Source organism: Elgaria multicarinata, chromosome 1 (assembly GCF_023053635.1).
Source record: "Elgaria multicarinata webbii isolate HBS135686 ecotype San Diego chromosome 1, rElgMul1.1.pri, whole genome shotgun sequence".
In the NCBI taxonomy this organism is placed as follows: domain Eukaryota; kingdom Metazoa; phylum Chordata; class Lepidosauria; order Squamata; family Anguidae; genus Elgaria; species Elgaria multicarinata.
The window spans coordinates 8,157,464-8,179,846 of NC_086171.1; the positions used below are offsets into that span (position 1 = coordinate 8,157,464).

The window sequence follows — 22,383 nt, forward strand, 5'->3', positions numbered from 1 at the left end:
GGCTGGAAATGGCCTTTTTCGGCAGGCCAGAGCAGCTGTCCTGGAGGACGGGAGGATCACAGCATGTGCAGGGTCTTCAGCTGGCCATTGGGCTGAATAGGCCCGAAGCACTTTGGCTCCTTCGGGCTGAGGCAGCCCAATCTGGTGGAGGCTTGCAAAATCAGCCTGCTTCTACTCGGATTCGTCGTTCAGGACTGAGGCAAAGCACACCTCTAAATTATTATTATTATTATTTATTTATATAGCACCATCAATGTACATGGTGCTGTACAGAGTAAAACAGTAAATAGCAAGACCCTGCCGCATAGGCTTACAATCTAATAAATTTACCACTACACTCTTGGAATGTAAATGGATAACACAGGGGAGAGAGTGCACCACTTTTGATGTTAAGAGTAGGGTGACCATAGTTTGGAAACCAAAAAGGAGGACAACATGGTCGGCCCCCAAGGGGGCGTGTCCAGCACCAAGGGGGCGTGCCCACCCGAACATAGCCTTGGTCACATGTCTGATTTTACAGCACACATTTAAGACAAATCTGTTCTACATAACATCTTAATGTTAAAATCACTGAAATAAAGAACAAGTGAGAGATTTAATGTATCTGAAATTAACTTCACTCACTCCTACTTTTGTAGGTTTTGCTGTACTTTGCTCTGCTCTGTGTGATACATTTTCTCCTTCCCTCAAATATCTTTTCTGACTGTATCTTCACTCATTGCAAGCTGCTGTTGTTGTTAACAGGGTTTGCTACTGGCCAGCCGGATGGCTGGCTTTTTTTAATTTCAATTTTTTAAAAAAGCTTGTGTATAATTGTCACAGGTTTCTCTACTCTAACATTAGGGTGGGTGTTGTGGCAGTTTACCTAAAGTAGGGTGACCATATGACCGGATTTGCCCAGATTTGTCTGGGTTTTTGATGACAAATCCGGGAGGGGGAGGGGAAATCCGGATTTTTCCAAAGAGCAGCTCTAATGGGAATTAACAGAAATGCTTATAACTCCGTCTTTTTTTAAGATAAAGACATGAAACTTGGCATGATGGTAGCTCTTAGGAAGGGCTTTAGTCATATCAAATTTGAAACAGATCTGTTCATCCATTGATTTTTTAGGATTTTTTTAAAAATTGAGGTTTTAAAATTATTATTATAAATTGTCATTTTTAAAGATAAAGAGATGAAACTTTGCACCATGATAGGATTTAGGTAGAGCTTTAGCCACACCAAATTTGAAACAGATCTGTTAATCCATTGACTTTTTAGGAATTTTTTAAAATTTGAGGATTTAATTTTTTTTAAAAAAATATTTTTAAAGATAAAGAGATGAAACTTGGCACCATGATTGCTCTTAACAAGGACTTTAGCTATGCCAAGTTTGAAACAGATCTGTCCATCCATTGTTTTAGGATTTTTTTTTAAAGTTTGAGGTTTTAAAATTATTTTTTTTAAATGACATTGTTAAAAGATAAGAGGCTGAAAGTTGGCACCACGATAGCTCTTAAGGAGAGATTTAGCCATGCCAGGTTTGAATCAGATCTGTTCATCCATTGTTTTTTTAGGATATTTTTAAAAGTTCAAAGTTTTAAAATTATTGTGTTTTAAAACTGCTGGAGCCATATCCTTCAAACTCAGGTTGTCAAACCTCCTCTTTGGGGTTTTGCATATTGAGCAGTTTCAGCCCTTGGCATTAAGGGGATCTCCAGTCTTTAGGTAAACCTTATCTTTTAAAAATGTCATTTAAAAATAATAATTTTAAAACCCCAAACTTTAAAAAATGACGGAGTTATAAGCATTTTTGTTAATTCCCTTTAGAGTTGCTCTTTGGAAAAATCCGGATTTCCCCTCCCCCGCCCGGATTTGTCATCATAAACCCCGACAAATCCGGGCAAATCCGGTCATATGGTCACCCTAAAGTTAAGAGAAGACTCTAATTCTACTTCAAAAAAAGAAAGAAAGAAAAAGAATTCTCCCAGGTATGTTAAGAACACTTTGTAGATCTTTACAATGTTTTATTTTGCTGCTGGTTTCACATTGGGTGTATGTGCTGCTGTGTTGTTTTACCCTTAGTTGCTGTTTTTGTCTTGCTTTTACTATGTGCTGCTTTTAATCATTGTTTATTGCGCAGCGGCCAGAGAACTCTCATGATTGGGTGGTCTAAAAGCACAAATCAATCCATCAATCTATGAGTAGGTCAGAGACATGATTAATGAACTTTACTTGCTATCATCACAACTCAGGCTGTCTTGCATTTAAATGACCACTACTATAATCCCTAACGGGGGAGGCAAAAAATCGCCACCAGTTGTTCTGTTTGCATGAGTCTTGGCTTGCAGAACTCCCCGCGGACAAGAAGAATCTAAAATGATGGAAGTAAAATGCCAAATTACCCCAATCAGCACTGTGGCTTTTAGTCCTCTCTCTTAGGCAACTGACTGGAGACAAATGAAAAGTGGCAGGGGAGGGTGGCCAGGGGGAAACGTAGAAGCCAGTGATTTTGTAACCCCATTCCATCTGAAAACTCCTAGAGGGTCATTCAGGATAGATCGTGGGGCTAGGAGGAGGAGGAGGTTTGGAGGGACAGCAAGTTGAGGGACACAGAGATCATATAATAGCAGAGTTGGAAGGGGCCTACAAGGCCGAGTCCAACCCCCTGCTAAGTGCAGGAATCCACCTTAAAGCACACCTGACAGATGGTTGTCCAGCTGCCTCTTGAAGGCCTCTAGTGTGGGAGAGCCCACAACCTCCCTAGGTAACTGATTCCATTGTCGTACTGCTCTAACAGTCAGGAAGTTTTTCCTGATGTCCAGCTGGAATCTGGCTTCCTTTAACTTGAGCCCGTTATTCCGTGTCCTGCACTCTGGGAGAATCGAGAAGAGATCCTGGCCCTCCTCTGTGTGACAACCTTTTAAGTATTTGAAGAGTGCTCTCATGTCTCCCCTCAATCTACTCTTCTCCAGGCTACATTGATGGTGCTATATAAATAAATAATAATAATAATAATAAACATGCCCAGTTGTTTCAGTCTCTCTTCATAGGGCTTTGTTTCCAGACCCCTGACCATCCTGGTTGCCCTCCTCTGAACATTCTCCAGCCATTCTGTCCTGCCCCAAAGGTGGGAAGCGTTTCCACCATCCCCGTAGCCAATGTTTTCTAGAACTTCAGGGATGGGGGGTGGGGGTGGGCAAAGGCGACTCCAGAGCCTGCTTCATTGTCCTTATTTGAAGGCACGATAAAATTGCACTCTGCGTGAATCTGGCTTGCAGCCACCGGGAGCAAAAGTAATGGACTTTCTAATTAGTGAGGTGTTGGTTTCTACAGATGATATGATCTTTCCTCATTCAGACTTGGGGGCATTCTACATGTGGGGAAAGCCCCACTGTGGATCTGTGCCCCGTCAGTTAGACGACGCAGTCGCAGCTTCGCAACCACTGTCGGGCTTCCCCATGATACTGCGTTTTGAAAAAGTGGGGGATTTAAGACCATAAGAACATCAGAAGACCCCTGATGCTGGATCAGACCAAGGGTCCATCTAGTCCAGCACTCTGTTCACACAGTGGCCAACCAGCCATTGGCCAGGGATGAACAAGCAGGACATGGTGCAACAGCACCCTCCCGCCCATGTTCCCCAGCATCTGGTGCACACAGGCTTAGTGCCTCGAATACTGGAGATAGCACACAACCATCAGGGCTAGTAGCCATCAATAGCCTTCGCCTCCAGGAACTTATCCAACCCCCTTTTAAAGCCATCCAAATTGGTGGCCCTCACTACATCTTGTGGTAGTGAGTTCCATAATTTTAACTCTGCGCTGTGTGAAGAAGTCCTTCCTTTTATTTGTCCCGGATCTCCCACCAATCAGCTTCATGACCCCGGGTTCTAGTACTTTGAGAGAGGGAGAAAAATGTCTTCCTCTCCACATTCTCCACACCAGGCATCATTTTGTACACCTCTATCAGGTCTCCCTTTACCCCATCTTTTTCCAAGGAAGCGACATCAACCTGGCGCATCTGCTGTGTAATATTGCTCCGTGGCCAATCTGGGGGGCAGGTTGGTTGCCTTCCACTAAGAAGAGGGCAGAGGGTGGCTCTGGTCCCCAGATGGCTGCCCAGAAAACTACCGCACCTTGGATAGTTCCTTTAGAGCTATGACTGGTTCTGACTGAAACCCGGAGCGTATTCACTGCCCCACTGACGTCGAGGGCACCAGCCTCCACTGGGAAAGTCTTTCTTTTTTTCTTTCTTTATAACGTTTTTATACCGCCCAATAACCGAAGCTCTCTGGGCGGTTCACAAAAATGAAAACCATTAAGAACGTAATAAAACATCCAACCATCTAAAAACCCAAATACTTGCTCTGGAAGTCCCTGACAATGCTTTTCAAGGGGAGCGGGCCGGTTCCCTCCTCCAGCTGCTACTCATCATAGTCGCATGTGTGAACCAGCCGGGAGGCACAATGACTTTGCAGAGCATTGAAATCCGGCGCTGGTCCTGAGCCAGGCCGCCTGCATTTCACGCCGCTCGCTGCGCCAACTCGGACGGATGATGGATCTCTCTGTTTAGATGGCTGCTTCTGCAATCTCTTGTTTTATTTATGTTAGATGCCTCTCGTTAGCAACCTGGCCTACATTCCTCGGAAGGTTTACATCTGGCTGCCGGGAGGCAGGTGAGGAGGCACAGATAAGGGTTTGCATTTGGTATCCCTGACTTTGTCCCCTTTTGTTACCAGAAGGCATGGAAGAGTTTGAATGAATGGAAGCCTTCACAAGTGGAACTGCAACAAAATGCGGCAGCATGTGGTGCTGCTGTTCAGGGTTCTAACCAGCCTGCCATGCCCTCTTCCACAATACTCCATTACATGCTCTTGGTTTTTCACACACACACCCTTCCTGATATGAACATAAGAAGAGCCCTGATGCTGGATCAGACCAAGGGTCCATCTAGTCCAGCACTCTGTTCACACCGTGGCCAACCAGCCACTGCCCTGGGACCAACAAAGCAGGACATGGTGCAACAGCACCCTCCCACCCATGTTCCCTGGCAACTGGTGTATATAGACTTACTACCTCGGATACTTGAGGTAGCACATAGCCATCAGGGCTAGTAGCCATTGATAGCCTTCTCCTCCAGGGATTTATCCAGCCCCCTTTTAAAGCCAACTTGGTAGCTATTATCACATCTTGTGGTAGCGAATTCCATAGTTTAACTCTGCACTGCATGAAGAAGTCCTTCCTTTTCTCTGTCCTGAATCTCCCACCAATCACCTTCATGGGATATGACCCCATTGGGTTCTAGTATCCACATTCTCTACACCAGGCATAATTTTGTACACCTCTATCATGTCTCCTTTCAGCCTCCTTTTTTCCAAACTAAACAATCCCAGCTGTTGTAACCTTCCCTCATAGGGGAGACGTCGCCCTCTTAGTTGCGCCCCCAACAACAACCAGGTGAAGATACTTTTCTGCTTGCTGTTTCATTCCCGCTGTGACCAGCTGTCCGTTTCTGGCTTCTGAAGTAACGGTGTTAGTAAATTGACTCATAATAGCACCCATTTCTTAAAACGTAAGAATGTTTAATTGGATCCTTAATCTCGCAATGGATCTGGCTGCAATATAGAACATGTGGATTGGCTCAGGACAGCTCAAGGACTTGAGGGGCCCTTTAGCAAAATGCTGGCTGGTGGCCTCCTCCTATATTATTTTTGGCTAGCTGTACAGCCAAGTATTTTTTTCCTGATAATGGCGAAGACCAAGGATCTCGGGGAAATGACGCCCCCAACCTCTGACCACCAGATGTGATGTTGTCAGCCCCAGATTTCACCAACGACAACTTACCACTCATTTCTAAAGGCCCTGGGGACGGCACTCGTTCTGGAATTGTCCACTTCTGCATCTTATCGTAAACACTTGTGTAAGGCATCCCCGAAGGGCTGAAAAAAGGGGGCAGGGAACAGAAAAGGGGAATTATCCTGGGTGAATGAGGGTGATTGGCTCACATGAGATTCACAAAGATGGCACCCGTCTGGTTCTCTGGTTCTGGCCTTGCCAATTGCCTTTGGCTGTGATGAACCACGAAACGTGGAGCCAGGCCCCCAGGGTCAGTGTCAAAGGTAGGCATGTTTTGGCAAAGGAAGAGCAGGAGTTGTCCTGGCCTGCTTGCTTATTGGCCCTCTGCCTGTCAAAGCAAGCAAGTGGGACCAATGGTGAGAGAGGAGGAAGGAGGAGGAGGAGCAAAAGCAGCGGGTGACCATGCCGTTGGGACTCGCTGAGGGTGGAGGTTCATGAAGGGTGTCTTGCCCAAAGGTCCTCCAGAACCTGGAGCCAGCACTGTGGGCCTCTCTTTCTCTTTACGTGCGTTCTACAAACACCTAGCCCCAGTGCGTGTAAATGTTAGCTCTTCAGGCTGTATCTAAACAAGCTGCCGTGATTAAAACAAATGTTCCCCACTCCTCACTTGGTATCAATTTGTTTGCACAGGATTTTTTTAATGGCCTTTTTGCTGCCAAAGGCTCCCTTGAAATGCTTGCAAATTTTCAGGCTTGCATGACAACACGGCCCATCCCTTCTTATTTTGGAAACAAAGGACAGTACTGGAAAAATGAAGGACCTGGGCAAGGTTGAATTTATAAGAGTTTCGACAGCTTCTCGCTTTGATTGTGAAGGCTCCGGGGGTAGGAGTATCGCTTGGAGCTTTGACGCTTCTTATCACACCTTGCTAGGATTGCAGGATTCTGGCCGCTGCGCTCAGGTAGCATTGCAAGTTCTGGCACCTCAGGCTGTATATCTCTGAGCATGTGCAGAGTATTCTCTTCCCTTTTCCCAAAAGGAAATGGATTCCCTCCTCCCTGCAGGAGAACATATGCCTCTGAACGTGTAACAGATCAGTCCTCTCACCCACACTTAAATCATGAACGGAATTGAGGCGGTGACTACTAAGAAAAGGGCCTTTTCTGCTGTGGCACCCTGGTTGTGGAATGAGCTTCCCAGGAAGGCTCGCCTGGTGCCTACATTGTAGTCTTTTCAACACCAGGTGAAGGCCTTCTGATTTCCTCAGGCATTTTAGTTTATCAGTTTGTCTTAAATCTGGTACCACATTTTATATGGGATATGAAGAGCTACAGTTGGTTAATAAAAATAACGAACGTGTCAATTTTCAACACTTCTTAACTTGCTGTGCCTGTGGTCATTTGTACTGGAGTGCTTTGAAATTTTGCACAATTATAGACCACACCAGACAGATCAAGAATGCCAAGATTCAAGTTATTAGTTCAACAGGTGTCCTTTTTATAAGCAGTAAAATATTGAGGCTGATAATGGCAGAACCATTTTATGCGTGACTTACCCTAACTAAAGGGGCACCAATTTATTTATTTTATTTACGTCATTTGTATACTGCTCCACATCTAAACAGATTCCGGAGCAGAGAGCGATATAAGATGAAATGATCAAAAGATTAAAGCACCATTTTCAAAATTATTCTATTTAAAAGCAGAGTACCAATTAAGACCCTGGCTGGTCAGTCAAGGAAGGAAAGGAAAGGAACCTCTCGTGCAAGCACTGAGTCATTGCTGACTCTTGGAGGAACGCCAGCTTTCGCTGACGTTTTCTTGGCAGGCCTTATAATGGGGTGGTTTGCCGTTGCCTTCCCCGGCCATTATTACCTTTCCCCCAGCTAGCTGGGTACTCATTTTACCAACTCATTTTATCAGTCAAGGAAGTCTTCCTGAAATAGAGCTGTTTTCAGGAGATGCTGGGAACAACGTGTTGTCACCTGCCTAACCTCCACAGGCAGGGAGTTCCATAGAGAAGGGGCCACCACACCGAAGGCTCTTCTCCAGGTGGACTCCAATCAGGCCCATAGGTCCATGCGGAATCACCAGGCACCTGGTTCTTTAATAGAATGGACTCTACAGCTGTGCCGGCAGCTTTTATGGCCCTTTCGACACCATCGGTTTTTGGAGGGATCATCCCTGTGTGTCCAAATAATGCACAGGGGATCCTGGGATCAGGGAGGGACGATCCCTCCATTTCCCTGGGATAACTGAGACCTCAGTTTTACATGCGGTCCCGGGATGATCCCGAGGACCGTGGGTGGTGTGGGTGCCCATCCCTAGGGTGACCATATGAAAAGGAGGACAGGGCTCCTGTATCTTTAACAGTTGCATAGAAAAGGGAATTTCAGCAGGTGTCATTTGGATATATGGAGAACCTGGTGAAATTCCCTCTTCATCACAACAGTTAAAGCTGCAGGAGCTATACCAGAGTGACTAGATTTAAAAAAGGGCAGGGCACCTGCACCTTTAACTGCTGTGATGAAGAACAAATTTCCCCAGATTCCCCATAGATACAAATGACACCTGCTGAAATTCCCTTTTCAATACAACTGTTAAAGATACAGGAGCCCTGTCCTCCTTTTCATATGGTCACCCTACCCATCCCTGTTTCTTCCCTCTTCCCTGTGAGTAGTGGAGGTCATCAGAAGGAAGGAGCCAAGATGAGGGGAAGTCCAGGGTCCTCAGGGGTGGGGTGGGGAGCAGGGTCGGGGCTTTCCCCCCTTATCTTTTAATTTTCACTGGAGCGCAAGTGTGCTCCAACACTGGCCCTTTAAAAAAAATGGTGGCCACAACAGGAGCGATGCCTGTGATGTCGCACGGCCCGTTTAGACTGAGGGCGACGATCCTGGAAGCAGGTAAGTCCGGGATCACTCCCTCTCCCTCTCCCTCCACCTGTAGGTGTAGAAAGGGCCATTATCTACTGCCATAGCCCAGCCCACCACCAAAGTAGCAGAAAATATCTCTGACTTTCCTGGGTTCCATCTTCCACCCTTTCCAAATCATGGACCCAATTGGCTATGGCGCAACCCTAATTCCCTATTCTCATTTTCATCTGCTGCTTTTTCATGGATAAAGCTCCTCCCTGAAACAACTTCTGTTCTTTATCCCAAAACGCACGAGGGCAAACAAAAAGCAGAGATCTCTTGAAAAAGCTTGACATTTGCAACTGCCAATAGCGATTTGCTTTGAAGAGGTCCCCGTCGGGAGGACGAAGCGTTTCGTTCACGCTAAATAGGTCGGCAGAAGCGGCGAGACGGATAACGCATGGCAGATGAAAAGCAAAACCATTCTTAATCGCTAAGATGCAATTGAGTGAACAGAATTAGACGCTGCAAATTTCAGGGATTGAAAACAGAAAGACGTGTTCCAAACCCATTAAGAGGTAATAGCCGATAGGAACGTAGAAAAATGCAATCCAATGTTCAGGTAGCTTTTGGAACAGACACTATTTTAATTCAGAGATGGCTGAAGAAGGGGGTATCAGTCAAATTCTAATGAAGTCCTAGGTTGATATATGCACGTTTCATGTATGTGTGGTTTCTGCCCCCCCCAGAGAGCGTTCCCATTCATTTTCCAAGCAACTTACTAGTGGAAACCTGCTTTCTGAGGGTGTTGGTGTTTTCTCATGGAATTTCTCATGTGATGCTTTTGATCAGGGCTGTTTGCTGCAGGTAGGAAAGTGTATAGAGCATGTAGATTTGTAGGGCTCTGTGGCAAGACCTATGCTATAGGAACTAGAGTAATGAAGGAGCTAAGCGGAAGAACTCTCAGAACCTTTGTCTGTTAGCTTTGCAAAATCATGGAAGACGGGTGAGGTGCCGGACGACTGGGGGAGGGCTAACGTTGTCCCTATCTTCAAAAAGGGCAAAAAGGAGGAACCTGGGAACTACAGACCAGTCAGTCTGACATCCACCCCTGGGAAAATTCTGGAGCAGATTATAAAGAAGTCACTCTGTAAACACCTTGAAATCAATGCGGTGATCACTAGAAGCCAACATGCATTTGTCAAGAACAAGTCCTGTCAAACTAATTTGATCTCATTTTTTGATAGGGTAACCTCCCTTGTGGACTGTGGGAATGCTGTGGACGTCATATATCTTGACTTTGTACCACATGACATTCTGATTAACAAACTAGCAAAAAGTGGGCTAGATGAAACAACTATTAGGTGGATTCACAGTTGGCTACAGAATCGGACTCAAAGAGTACTTATCAATGGAACCTTCTCAAACTGGGGAGAGGCCATCGAGTCCAATCCCCTGCTCAATGTAGGAATCCACCCTAAAGCATCCCTGACAGATGGTTGTCCAGCTGCCTCTTGAAGGCCTCCAGTGTGGGAGAGCCCACAACCTCACCAGGTAACTGATTCCATTGTCGTACTGCTCTAACAGTCAGGAAGTTTTTCCTGATGTTCAGCTGGAATCTGGCTTCCTTTAACTTGAGCCCGTTATTCCGTGTCCTGCACTCTGGGTGGATCGAGAAGAGATCCTGGCCCTCCTCTGTGTGACAACCTTTTAAGTATTTAAAGACTGCTATCATGTCTCCCCTCAATCTTCTCTTCTCCAGGCTAAACATGCCCAGTTCTTTCAGTCTCTCTTCATAGGGCTTTGTTTCCAGACCCCTGATCATCCTGGTTGCCCTCCTCTGAACACGCTCCAGCTTGTCTGCGTCCTTCTTGAATTGTGGAGCCCAGAACTGGATGCAATACGCAATGATAGACGCAATACGCAATGATGGCAGGGTCTCTGGTATTTAAAATGGCCTGGAGCTTTGACCCTCTCAGGCTCTGGCTCCACGACCCTACTGTTTATGGGTGAAATATGAGGTGCACAACTAATAGATTGAAAATTGTAAGAGGGAGCTATGACAGAGTTTACTTACATGCGGTAGATGCTGGTGGCTCCGATGTCAGTGAAGCGGTGAATTCCGCTCCAGGTTTCAGCCAGAACCAGTCAGTAATCTAAAGGAGCTATCCAGGGATAGTTCTTTTAGAGGTCTGGATGGTTCTGACTGAAACCCGGAGTGGATTCACTGCCTCACTGACATCGGAGCCACCAGCCTCCACTGTTCACACACCCTCTTGGGACGCTGGTGTAGTATAGTGGTTAAGAGCCTGAACTATGAGCCAGGGAGGGGCCATTTCAAACCTCAGCTCAGCCACAAATTTACCCAGCTGGTGGTAGACAAGGGCCTCAGTTTCCCATCTGTAGAAGAGCAATGCTGGTCTACATTGCAGGGCTGTTCCCGGGATTAAGGTATGTTAAATGCTTTGAATGGCTCAAAAAGTTTTTTTTTAAAAGTGCTAAAATAAACATTCAACTAGATCTCGGTGTCTGGAGATGCCACATAAGTTTTCTGGTGTAAAACCAGCTGCTGGGCCACGGATTTGGAGTGGATCTGTGGTGCGGGGTGTGTGTGTGAAAGAGATTTAACCCTTTCCCCCATGCTGTGGTCTGATCCTGATCACCCATCCCCTAATAACTGTGATTAGTCATAGAAAAGAAAATACAGGAGTTTCAATTTTAAGCCTACAAATTTTGCTTCCAGGCCTAATAGCTACTCCAGGGAGGCAGTCTGGATCAGGGCCATGGTGCACATGGGAAAAGTTAGATCCTTCCCCATCGCCTCACAGCCCAGATCCAAATGCCCCCCAACCCATGGCTGCCTTTACAAAAAATGTTTCAGTGCCATTTCCCCCCTCACTCAGAACTCCAATGTGAAGTTTGTTCCTTGCATGTTCACATACATTATCTCGGTCTTCCTAGGAAGGCCATATTTCACATACATTATCTCCGTCTTCCTAGGAAGGCTGAGCAAACTATGGCTCATCTGTGACTACTTTTGCAGTACTATATAAAGACTAATATTCATATAAAAGTAGCACTCCCAACTTAACAGACATTAGGATGTAGATCCTGATAGCTTCAGACGTTCTGCCTTGGTGTCAATCCTGCCCCCCTCTCTTTTTAAATGCTATTTGGTGGTTGCACTCTGGTAACTTTGTCCTCCTCCACTTTTGCTATTCACCGTCAATATGCAACTTTCCCCCATTTCGATGCATAATGAAAACAGGAAGTACTTTAGGAAGAGACCTTGCGACTAAGTTGTGTATGGTGGCCATCACATACTTTGGGTTGGATCCAGATTTACACTGGATCAACTGCACTGACAGAAGGGGAGTTAGGAGAATTTGCTGAATGAGGGGACATGTGGTGCGGAGGATCAGGGAACCTGACAAATCAGACAGAGTTCCTCTGCAAATGGAGGCCTTCCTTTTGAAAAAGGCAGATCTTGAATTCAACCTTTGGTATATAAAGGCTACACAATATGAACAGCCCAGTTCAGGGGAGACTCTGGTCTAGGGTTACCCTATGGAAAGGAGGACAGGGCTCCTGTATCTTTAACAGTTATATTGAACAGGGAATTTTAGCAGATGTCATTTGTATGCATGCAGCACCTGGTGAAGTTCCCTCTTCATCGCAACAGTTAAAGCTGCAGGAACCCTGCCCTCTTTTGTATCTGGTCACTCTAGTATAGCTCCTGCAGCTTTAACTGTTGTGATGAAGAGGATTTCACCAGATGCTGCATGCATACCTGCTAAATTTCCCTTTTCTTTGCAACTGTTAAAGATACAGGAGCCCTGTCCTCCTTTCCATATGGTCACCCTACTCTGGTCTCCATTTTATGAAAAGTTAAGAGTTTATGCACAGCAGCTTTCCATACTGGTTTATTATTTGCTTTTCAGCAATGGTAGCCACAAAAGAAAGATTCCTTCAACCCCCCGAACCTCACCCCACCATTTTGAAATGAAAAAAGAAATCGAATTAAGAGCCTTCTAGGAAGTGTGTGGGGACTGAGACCCTTTGAGGCAGCGGTGGGGGAACTTCTTGCAGCCCAAAAGCCAAATTCCATTTTGGAGAGACTCTTGGTGATCAGGGCCAAGAGCAAAAGGGGTGAAGCTAGGGTGACCCTGTGGAAAGGAGGACTGGGCTCTAGTATCTTTAACAGTTGTATAGAAAAGGGAATTTCAGCAGGTGTCATTTGTGTGCATGCAGCACCTGGTGAATTTCCCTCTTCATCACAGCAGTTCAAGCTGCGGGAGCCTTGCTCTCTTGACCAGATACAAAAGAGGGCAGGGCTCCTGCAGCTTTAACGGTTGTGATGAAGAGGGAATTTCACCAGGTGCTGCCTGCATACAAAGGACACCTGCTGAAATTCCCTTTCCTAGGCCCGATCTACACCAAGTAGGATATAACACTTTAAAAATGTTATGAAAATGGTATATGTAATGTGTCCTGGGCCTGAACAGTTGTCATAACCATTATAAGCAGTAGTGCAGATCCTGCCCTAGACAACTGTTAAAGATACAGGAGCCCTGTCCTCTTTTCCATAGGGTCACCCTACTCTGGTCCCCATTTTATGAAAAGTTAAGAATTTGTGCACAGCACTTTTCCATACTGGTTTATTATTTGCTTTTCAGCAATGGTAGCCACAAAAGAAAGATTCCTTCAACCCCCCGAACCTCACCCCACCATTTTGAAATGAAAAAAGAAATCCTTCTGAGATGAAACAACGAAAAGGTAAGGAGATAATATTTACAGTTCTGGCTGAATAAATAATACAGAGCCTAAGGTCATTAGTCAAGGTAGGTTCCACGTCCACCGAGAGGGCCCACGAAATGGAGGTGGCAAGAATCTTCACACTGAAAAATGGTTGTCCAGGGCACCTCATGGAATATTCCATCAGCGCTGCTTTCAAAATGACAGTCCGGGAAGTTTCCTGTAAATTTACAAAGAGGGTGGCGTGGAGGATGCTGCACTTCAAGAGAAGGCAGTCAAGGGCAGGATGAACTTCAGAATAAGTAGAGGAGACTCTTTTCTCTCCATTTGGACCATGTGGAAAACAGGCTCTGGAAAGGGCAGTGTTTGTGTCTCATCAGAAACGGACAAGTCTCCTTGGTTCGCCGCATCAAAAACGACGTATTTCCAGGGTTGGAGATATCAACAACTGGGATGCGTGGAAAACAACAGCGAACCCGCCAGACAGAGCTGGTAGCATCTGGGTTTGTGTCAGTGAAGCCTTGGCACACAACAATGTGTCTGAAAGTTTCCCAGCTGATCTTTCCAGCCTGGGGGCAGGCCGGGGAAACTCCCCAGCTCAACCTGCTCAGAGGCCAGGGGTCTACTGAGAATGCCGTCAGCCAGGCCTCACCGCTTGAGCAGGAAAATCAAACCCACCCACCCCAGTTAAGAATGCCTTGCTCTTCCAAATCCCTGCACCAGATACCCCCCCATGCCAGGAAGTGGGAGAAATCTCATTCCTCGATGGTTGCGTGTGTGCCAGCTGGCTTAGCGGTGTGCGATGGAGCCCGTTCTAAAGCAGCATGCAAACCGCTGCTTTCCACTTGTGGGGGGCGCGGGGCAGCTGCAGTTCAGTGGCAGCACGCCCACTTTGCATGCATCCCAGAGGTCTCAGGGCTTAAAAAGGCCTCAGGCAGCCGAGCCGTGAGAGTCTTTAGCGGAGTCCCTGGAGAGCGGTCAGAGCAGATGACGCTAACCTTGATGGACCAACGGGTTTCTTGTTCCAATGGTTTAGAAGACAGACGTTGGGAAACGCCTCTTGGGGGGCACTAAAAACTTCAGATGTCAACAGAGAGATCCCACATTGGTTGAGATGACTTTCTGCGTCCCGAAGTTCACCCAGAGACAAAAGTAGACTACCGGCACAGGGGACATACTCTACCGATGATCCCTTCGGCAGATGAGGTCACAGTGACTCCTCCTTTTTCTACTGGCTCGTTTTGTGTTTATTGAAAGAAGAGCTGTCTCTGCCAAAGTCTACAGCCGACCCTGGCAAACAACATCTCCATCTCATTCATCACGGGCAGCGATGGGGTTATGTTCACGAGTGTCTCCCACACCTATAGTTCAAGAGCTGGGAAGAGCAAAACAAAACAAATAAATCCGTCCAGACGTACCTCTCCTCATCCAGATTTGGAAGAACATCTGGGTTCCAGTATTCCAGTATTATGCCCTAGTTTGGCTGATAAAAGAGTGGTCGGTTCCTCCCCACTTAAAACAAACAAACACTTTTCATCTTTAATCCAAAGCCATGGTTGGTCCTATCTTCCATGAGTTCCCTGCCAGCTGTTTGTCCTTGGGTCGTCTGCTTCTGGGTCTCAAACCAGAGACAAGTCGGCCTGGAAGCTGGAGCATCGGCGGGTTTTGGGGCTGCACTTGGTCAACATGGAGATTTGGGTGCTAAAGTTGGTGCCGTTGCTGCCCAAGGATGGGTGGTGATACTTCATGTCGGAGCCCAGGAACCTCTCCATGTGCCACCTGCGCCACTTGCGCTTCAGCTCACCTTGAACCTGGGAAACGGGAAAAAATGGAGGGGTTCATTTGAGCAGAAAAGGAAGCATTTATTTCTTTATTTATGTGTTCTTCATTTATGTATTTTCATCCTGCTCCTCACCCAAAAAGGTTCTTGGAGCGGCTTACATGCAACCAGTTAAATAAGATGGTCGCTTCCCCAAAGGCTTTCAATCTAAGAAGATGCCACACAAAAGGAAAAAGGGATGGGGAGGGAAGAGAAAAAAAATTAAGCATTACAGCAGGGCTCTCTCCCCCTCATCTCCTTCAGTACAGCCTGCTGGAATGGCTGCTGGTGGTGACTGTTGAGGGAGGCGGAGACGGCATGCGAGAGTTCTTTCCACAGGGCTGGTGAAATGGCCCTACTTCCCCTCTTTTTATTTATGAGAGTGCTTCATAGAATCATAGAATCATAGAATAGTAGAGTTGGAAGGGGCTTACAAGGCCATCGAGTCCAACCCCCTGCTCAAGGCAGGAATCCACCCTAAAGAATCCCTGACAGATGGTTGTCCAGTTGCCTCTTGAAGGCCTCTAGTGTGGGTGTAAGTGTCCTGTAAGTGTCTTGATGTCAGGATCAGGGCCATTCTCCTTAGTGTGGGGAACTGGGCTTCAGGGGCTGTATCGGACTCAGAGACTGAAGAAAAAGAAGAAGCAGAAGTACACTAGCCAAGACAGGAAGTGGGGAAGGCGATTCTCCAAGGCTTTTCAGGAGTCAAGGATGAATCTTCCCAGGAGCTTATCGGACAGGATGCCGAAGGCTCAGAGACCATCTTCTCCCCACCCCTGGGAACTCAGCCTGTGCTGGAGAGGGAGGGGACATTGGAGTTGACAGATCGAAGAGTCCACTGCAGGGTCAAGCGGGCGGAGTTGAGAGGAGGTAGGAGCTGACCCTTTAAGTCAAAGAACCCCACTGAAGTAAAACAAAAGCCTGTTGGAACTGTGGGTGAAACTGTCCGTTTTAGCTGATTAGCCTTGCTTTGTTAGGCTAATTAAGCTTAGAGAACAGTTCCTAGCATTCACACTCCCTTCAGGTGTGAAGAGGTGTCTATTTACTGAATAATGCTTTGTGGTTTGCAGGTTGGACCTCTTTATTGACAGATCTCACCATGTGAATCTCATTGATCACGTAGTGAATTTTCCTGCCCCCACCCCAGGTAAGAGCCACTGGTGCCATGGGGCGAGGGGGGGGGCAGAGAAATGATGGACTGTTCTCTAGCAAGATGTGAAGTTAATGTGTAGAACTGCCCACACCAGAGTGAGGGATGGCAAAAGCAGGATCCACTTGACCAGAGACCCATGGCCATTGGCCTCTTCTGCTCCTCTCATTATTCCCATTCAAGCTGGTCATTATAAGTACTACTGAAATCCTATTTGGCAATTCAGCCACGCAACTAGGGATGGGAGAACAAGCTATGCTGGAGCTCTTTGAGGTCCTCTGTTTCTGACCTTGATGCTCATTGCACCTTGTTCTAGCTCCTAAATATGAGCGTTCTCCCTCCCAAAGTGGGAAATTGCACTTTTTTGAACATGAAAAATGCACACTTTCCCAAGCACCCCACCCCAAGTGTGCACTCATCCCCATAAGCCAGCCTTCCTCAACCTGGGGCGCTCCAAATGTGTTGGACTACAACTCCCAGAATGCCCCAGCCAGCTGGCTGGGGCATTCTGGGAGATGCAGTCCAACACATCTGGAGCGCCCCAGGTTGAGGAAGGCTGCCATAGGCGAAAGTGTGAAAACATGTTGGGTTCTTGCGGAGGGTGGGGGGAAATGAACACTTTTGCAAATGTGCACTTGCGCAACTGCGCATTTTCAAAATTGAATGCAAGCTCAGGAAATTGTGAACATTTCCTGAGAATTACGTTCCTGCTCATGTTCAGGGGTATGAATGGCACTTGTTTGTATGATCTGCAATCAGGAAGGAAATTCTTGTATATCCCTACATGTAACTCAGAATTGCATGAAAGGTGGGAATCGGGCAATGTGGTCTTGCTAACCCCCTCCCACCACATCCGGGATTTAGGGGGATGTCTGTAGCAGGCAGCCTGCTTTATGAAGGTAGGCTCCCCTATGATGTGAAAGCCCATGTAATCCTGAGATTCTACATTGCAACCCTGCAGGCAGGAACCTTTCCTTTAACCAGTGCTTAGCAAATTTTAAGAACTTTATAAATGAATAACGGGAGTCGGCGTCATCTCGTTTGGACGGTGTTCCTTGTTTTTTGGAACACAGAAACAAAAACGTCTTTAAATGAATCACATATCAAAACATAGCAATAATTCTAAAAAGCCCTTGCAAATTTGGAGACCAGTTGTAACTTACATCAATGGCTCATTTGGGGCATCACCTCGAAGTTATAACTCGTTGACCTTAGTCTGATTTTGGATGCTTAGATTGATATCTGAGAAGTCTTTATTTTGTTATTGTTACACAATTGGTGTGCTGTGTTTTATATTACAACATTAAAAAGCAAAGTTAACTAAATTTCACCAACCAATTCATTAATGAAGGGGGTAAAAGGCAGATGTTTAATCAATTAAATGCTGTTTAACTGGCTGGCCCCCAGATACATGCCCAAAGGATATTCTTGGTCTTACCTCTCCATTGAGGAAGCAATACAAGATGGCCACTACAAAGCCCTAGAAGACATAAACAGACAAAAAGATTTTTATTTCATTGCCTTTGTTTAAGGGGAAACCCATTTAAATGTGTAGCCCTCCACCCCACTCCAACATCCAAAAGGCAAGGGAAAAGTAAAACTAAGGGAAAGGTGTGTCAAATCCCAGTGGGATATTCCAGGTGAGCAAATTCTTCCCAGAATAGGAAAAAAAAAAAAAAGCCAAATTATCTAGGGTGACCATATGACCAGATTTGCCTGGATTTGCCTGGGTTTTTGGTGGCAAATCCGGCAGGGGGAGGGGAAATCCGATTTCCCCCCCAAAGAGCAGCTCTAATGGGAATTAACAAAAATGCTTATAACTCTGTCATTTTTTAAGATAAAGACATGAAACTTGGCACAATGGTAGCGCTTAGGAAGGGCTTTAGTCATACCAAATTTGAAACAGATCTGTTCATCCATTGATTTTTTAGGATTTTTTTAAAAATTGAGGTTTTAAAATTATTATTTTTAAAATCGTCATTTTTAAAGATAAAGAACTGAAAGTTGGCACCATGATAGCTTTTAGGTAGAGGTTTAGCCATACCAAATTTGAAACAGATCTGGGGCCAGTAGCAAACCCTGTTAACAACAACAGCAGCTTGCAATGAGTGAAGATACAGTCAGAAAAGATATTTGAGGGAAGGGGAGAATGTAACACACAGAGTATAGCAAAAGCTTCAAAGTACAGCGAAACCTACAAAAGTAGGAGTGATTGAAGTTAATTTCAGATACATTGAATCTCTCACTTGTTCTTTATTTCAGTGATTTGAACATTAAGATGTTACTTAGAACAGATTTGTCTTAAATGTGTGCTGTAAAATCAGACATGTGACCAAGGCTATGTTCAGGTGGGCACGCCCCCTTGGTGCTGGACATGCCCCCTTGGGGGGCGACCATGTTGTTCTCCTTTTTGGTTTCCAAAATATGGTCACCCTAAATTATCCCATCACAAATGAAGCAAAAACAGCCATTTGAGATAGGCAGGGAACAGCCCTCCCCAACATCTGGGACCCTCCAGATGTTTTGACTTCATCTCCATCTAGTGTAGCTGAAATATGCTGGTATTTTAGTTCCACCCCTTTGCCTTTGGCCCGCCCACCGCTGGAACATGGTCGCTGAGAGTTTCTCCAAAATGGAATTCAACCTTCAGCTTGAAAATGGGTCAAGATCCGTGATTAAAGCCAGAGCCCTGCCTAATGCAGGCTGTGCAGTGGAGGATGCAGCTATGGTATCCCTCAGACAGAGCCGTTCAGCCTCTGCTTAAATACTAGGGCTGTCCGCAGCCCCCCTGACTCACTTCAGAAGCCTCAGAAACCTCAGAAGCCTCAGAAACAGCCCCGATTCAACTCACGGTGCTTCGGGGCTTGGCTGCCTCACTTCGGAACTGAAGAGAGGTTCAGCCCCTGCAAAGCAGGTTCCTGGGATTCTTTGTGGGATTAAAAACCGATCCTTTATGCGTATCTTTTACTTCAGCCAGCAAAAACTAGATCATAGAATCATAGAATAGTAGAGTTGGAAGGGCCCTATAAGGCCACTGAGTCCAACCCCCTGCTCAAGGCAGGAATCCACTCTAAAGCATCCCTGACAGATGGTTGTCCAGCTGCTTCTTGAAGGCCTCTAGTGTGGGAGAGCCCACAACCTCCCTAGGTAACTGATTCCATTGTTGTACTGCTCGAGCAGTCAGGAAGTTTTTCCTGATGTCCAGCTGGAACCTGGCTTCCTGTCACTTGAGCCCGTTATTCCATGTCCTGCACTCTGGGAGGATCGAGAAGAGATCCTGGCCCTCCTCTGTGTGACAACCTTTTAAGTATTCGAAGAGTGCTCTCATGTCTCCCCTCAATCTTCTCTTCTTCAGGTTAAACGTGCCCAGTTCTTTCAGTCTCTCTTCATAGGGCTTTGTTTCCAGAGCCCTGATCATCCTGGTTTCCCTCCTTTGAACACAGATTAACAACTGTTACCCAGAGGACCTTCTCTGATGCCGCTCCCAGACTGTGGAATGGCCTGTCGGGAGAGATCCGCCAACTCAAGAGTCTTTCTGAATATGAAAAAGCAGTAAAGACTGATCTTTTCCGGCAGGCCTACCCAGTCAAATTTTAAGATGTCTGGCTGTTATTTTAATAATGTATTAGTTTTATGTTTTAATAAGTTTTATGTATTTTATAACATTTCTGTATTCTATGTTGTTCCCCACCTCGATCCAGAGGGAGAGGTGGGTAAGAAATAAATAAATTATGTATTTATTTATTTATTACCGTATTTCTTCGATTCTAAGACACACTTTTTTCCCTAAATAAACAGCTCTAAAAATGGAGTGCGTCTTAGAATCGATGGCGTCTTAGAATCGAAGAAATACATTATTATTATTATTATTATTATTATTATTATTCATTTTTTCTTTTCTTTCTCTGACTTCCTATGTTTTCTGACGCAACTACTAGGTGGCGCTGCAGTACAGCTGAATTGTGCAAATACACTCAGGTTTGGTGCTGCCATTCACAGAGATACCAGACCTTCCTTATTAGGAAAGAAACAAATGCTATAATGGTTGCAAAGCATGGGAGAGGCCCTGGAAGATGACAAGGTCATGTAGTGCGCCCACAAACTAACACGAGTGAGGAATCGCAAGCGCACAATAAATGCGCTCCTAATGTTAGCAAGGCTCCTAATGTTTTGCCAAAATCTGTTTCCCTGCCAGTTTCCACCCACTGGTTCTGGTCGTGCCCTCCGGAGCCACAGAGAACAAGTGTGCTCCATCTTTCACCATGACAGTGTTTCAGATACCGGAAGACCACTATCCCGTCTCTCCTTAATCTTCTCTTCTGCACGCTAAGTATATCCAGCTCTTTCAACTGTTCCTCAGACGTCTTAGTTTCCAGGTCTTCCCACCATCCTGGTTGCTCCTCTCTGGATGGATTGTACAGTCTGGATGGAGAACCTCCAACACCCCCGTCCTCCCACTTACTAGCAGTGTGGTATTTGAACCGCGCGGGAACGGCTTACCTGAAATGATCCCAACACCAATTCAAAGACGAGCTTCACTTCCCTCACCTCTTTCTTTGCCATGTCAGGGAAGAAGGCAAACATGGCGTAGTGGATTCCAAAGAGAGGGATCAGCAGCAGGGTGGATTTTGCGAGTCTCCTGAGCGGGACAAGGACAAAAAACGGGGTGGTGGATGTCGAGTGTGGGGAGACCTTGCAAGAGCAAAGACGGAGACGGAACTGCAAGTCCTAGCGCTGACCTTCACCTACAGCATCTCAAGGACCACCTGTCTCGCTATCAACCTGCCAGAGTATTAAGATATGCAGGAGAGGCACTTTTGAGGGCACCACGGCCTGTAGTGGTCCATCTGTGGCACCCCGCTTGTGGAATGCCCTCCCCTTGGAGGCCTGACTGGTACCGACACTGGCGTCATTTCAAGCTAAAACGTGGCTTTTTATCAAAGCCTTCAAGGGCTAAATTCTCCATGGTTGCACGTAGTTTTACTTGATTTTAATTGTTTCATTGCTTTGGAATTGGCAAAGAGAGGGCATTTGGGGGGTGGGTTTTTTCAAGATTTCTTCTCATGATTTCTTCGATAAACAATGCGAGGCAGAGAAGGTACAAGAAAGAGAAGCCAAGATAGGATGAGATAAGGGGTTGAAATGACTGCCAAACGTAACCCACTGAATAGAATCATAGAATAGTAGAGTTGGAAGGGGCCTACAAGGCCATCGAGTCTAACCCCCTGCTCAATGCAGGAATCCACCTTAAAGCCTCTTTGACAGATGGTTGTCCAGCTGCCTCTTGAAGGCCTCTAGTGTGGGAGAGCCCACAACCTCCCTAGGTAACTGGTTCCAACGTAATACTGCTCTAACAGTCAGGAAGTTTTTCCTGATGTCCAGCTGGAATCTGGCTTCCTGTAACTTGAGCCCGTTATTCCGTATCCTGCACTCTGGGAGGATCAAGAAGAGATCCTGGCCCTCCTCTGTGTGACAACCTTTCAAGTACTTGAAGAGTGATATCACATTTACCCTCAATCTTCTCTTTTCCAGGCTAAACATGCCCAGTTCTTTCAGTCTCTCTTCATAGGGATTTGTTTCCAGACCTCTGATCATCCTCATTGCCTCCTTTGAACACACTCCAGCTTGTCTGCATCCTTCTTGAAGTGTAGTGCCCAGAACTGGACACAATACTCAAGATGAGGCCTAACCAATGCCAAGTAGAGGGGAACCTGTACCTCATACTTCTATTAATGCAGCCCAAAATAGCTTTTGCCTTTCTTGCAGCCACATCACACTGTTGGCTCATATTCAGCTTGTGATCTACAACAATTCCAAGATCCTTTTCGTTTGTAGTATTGCTGAGCCAAGTATCCCCCATCTTGTAACTGTGCCTTTGGTTTCTATTTCCTAGATGTAGAACTTGGCATTTATCCCTATTAAATTTCATTGTGTTGTTTTTAGCCCAGCGTTCCAGCCTATCAAGATCACTTTGAAGTTCATAAACCAGCAGGGGCAGGAAGAATAATAAAAAAAAGCATATTAAATAAGT

General features: G+C 45.9%; 1 protein-coding gene across 1 annotated transcript in view; it reads right to left on the bottom strand.

Moving 5' to 3' along the window:
* Positions 1–14,909: 14,909 nt before the first annotated feature.
* VIPR1 (vasoactive intestinal peptide receptor 1) overlaps positions 14,910–22,383 on the bottom strand; it is a 49,796-nt gene continuing 42,322 nt past the window's right edge. Inside the window, exons 7-9 of the mRNA XM_063116578.1 lie at positions 20,853–20,991; positions 17,791–17,832; positions 14,910–15,194 (exon numbers count right to left, since the gene is read on the bottom strand). Coding sequence (XP_062972648.1) covers positions 15,003–15,194; positions 17,791–17,832; positions 20,853–20,991 — 373 coding nt within the window. The 3' untranslated portion in view covers positions 14,910–15,002. The remainder of the gene's footprint in view (positions 15,195–17,790; positions 17,833–20,852; positions 20,992–22,383) is intronic.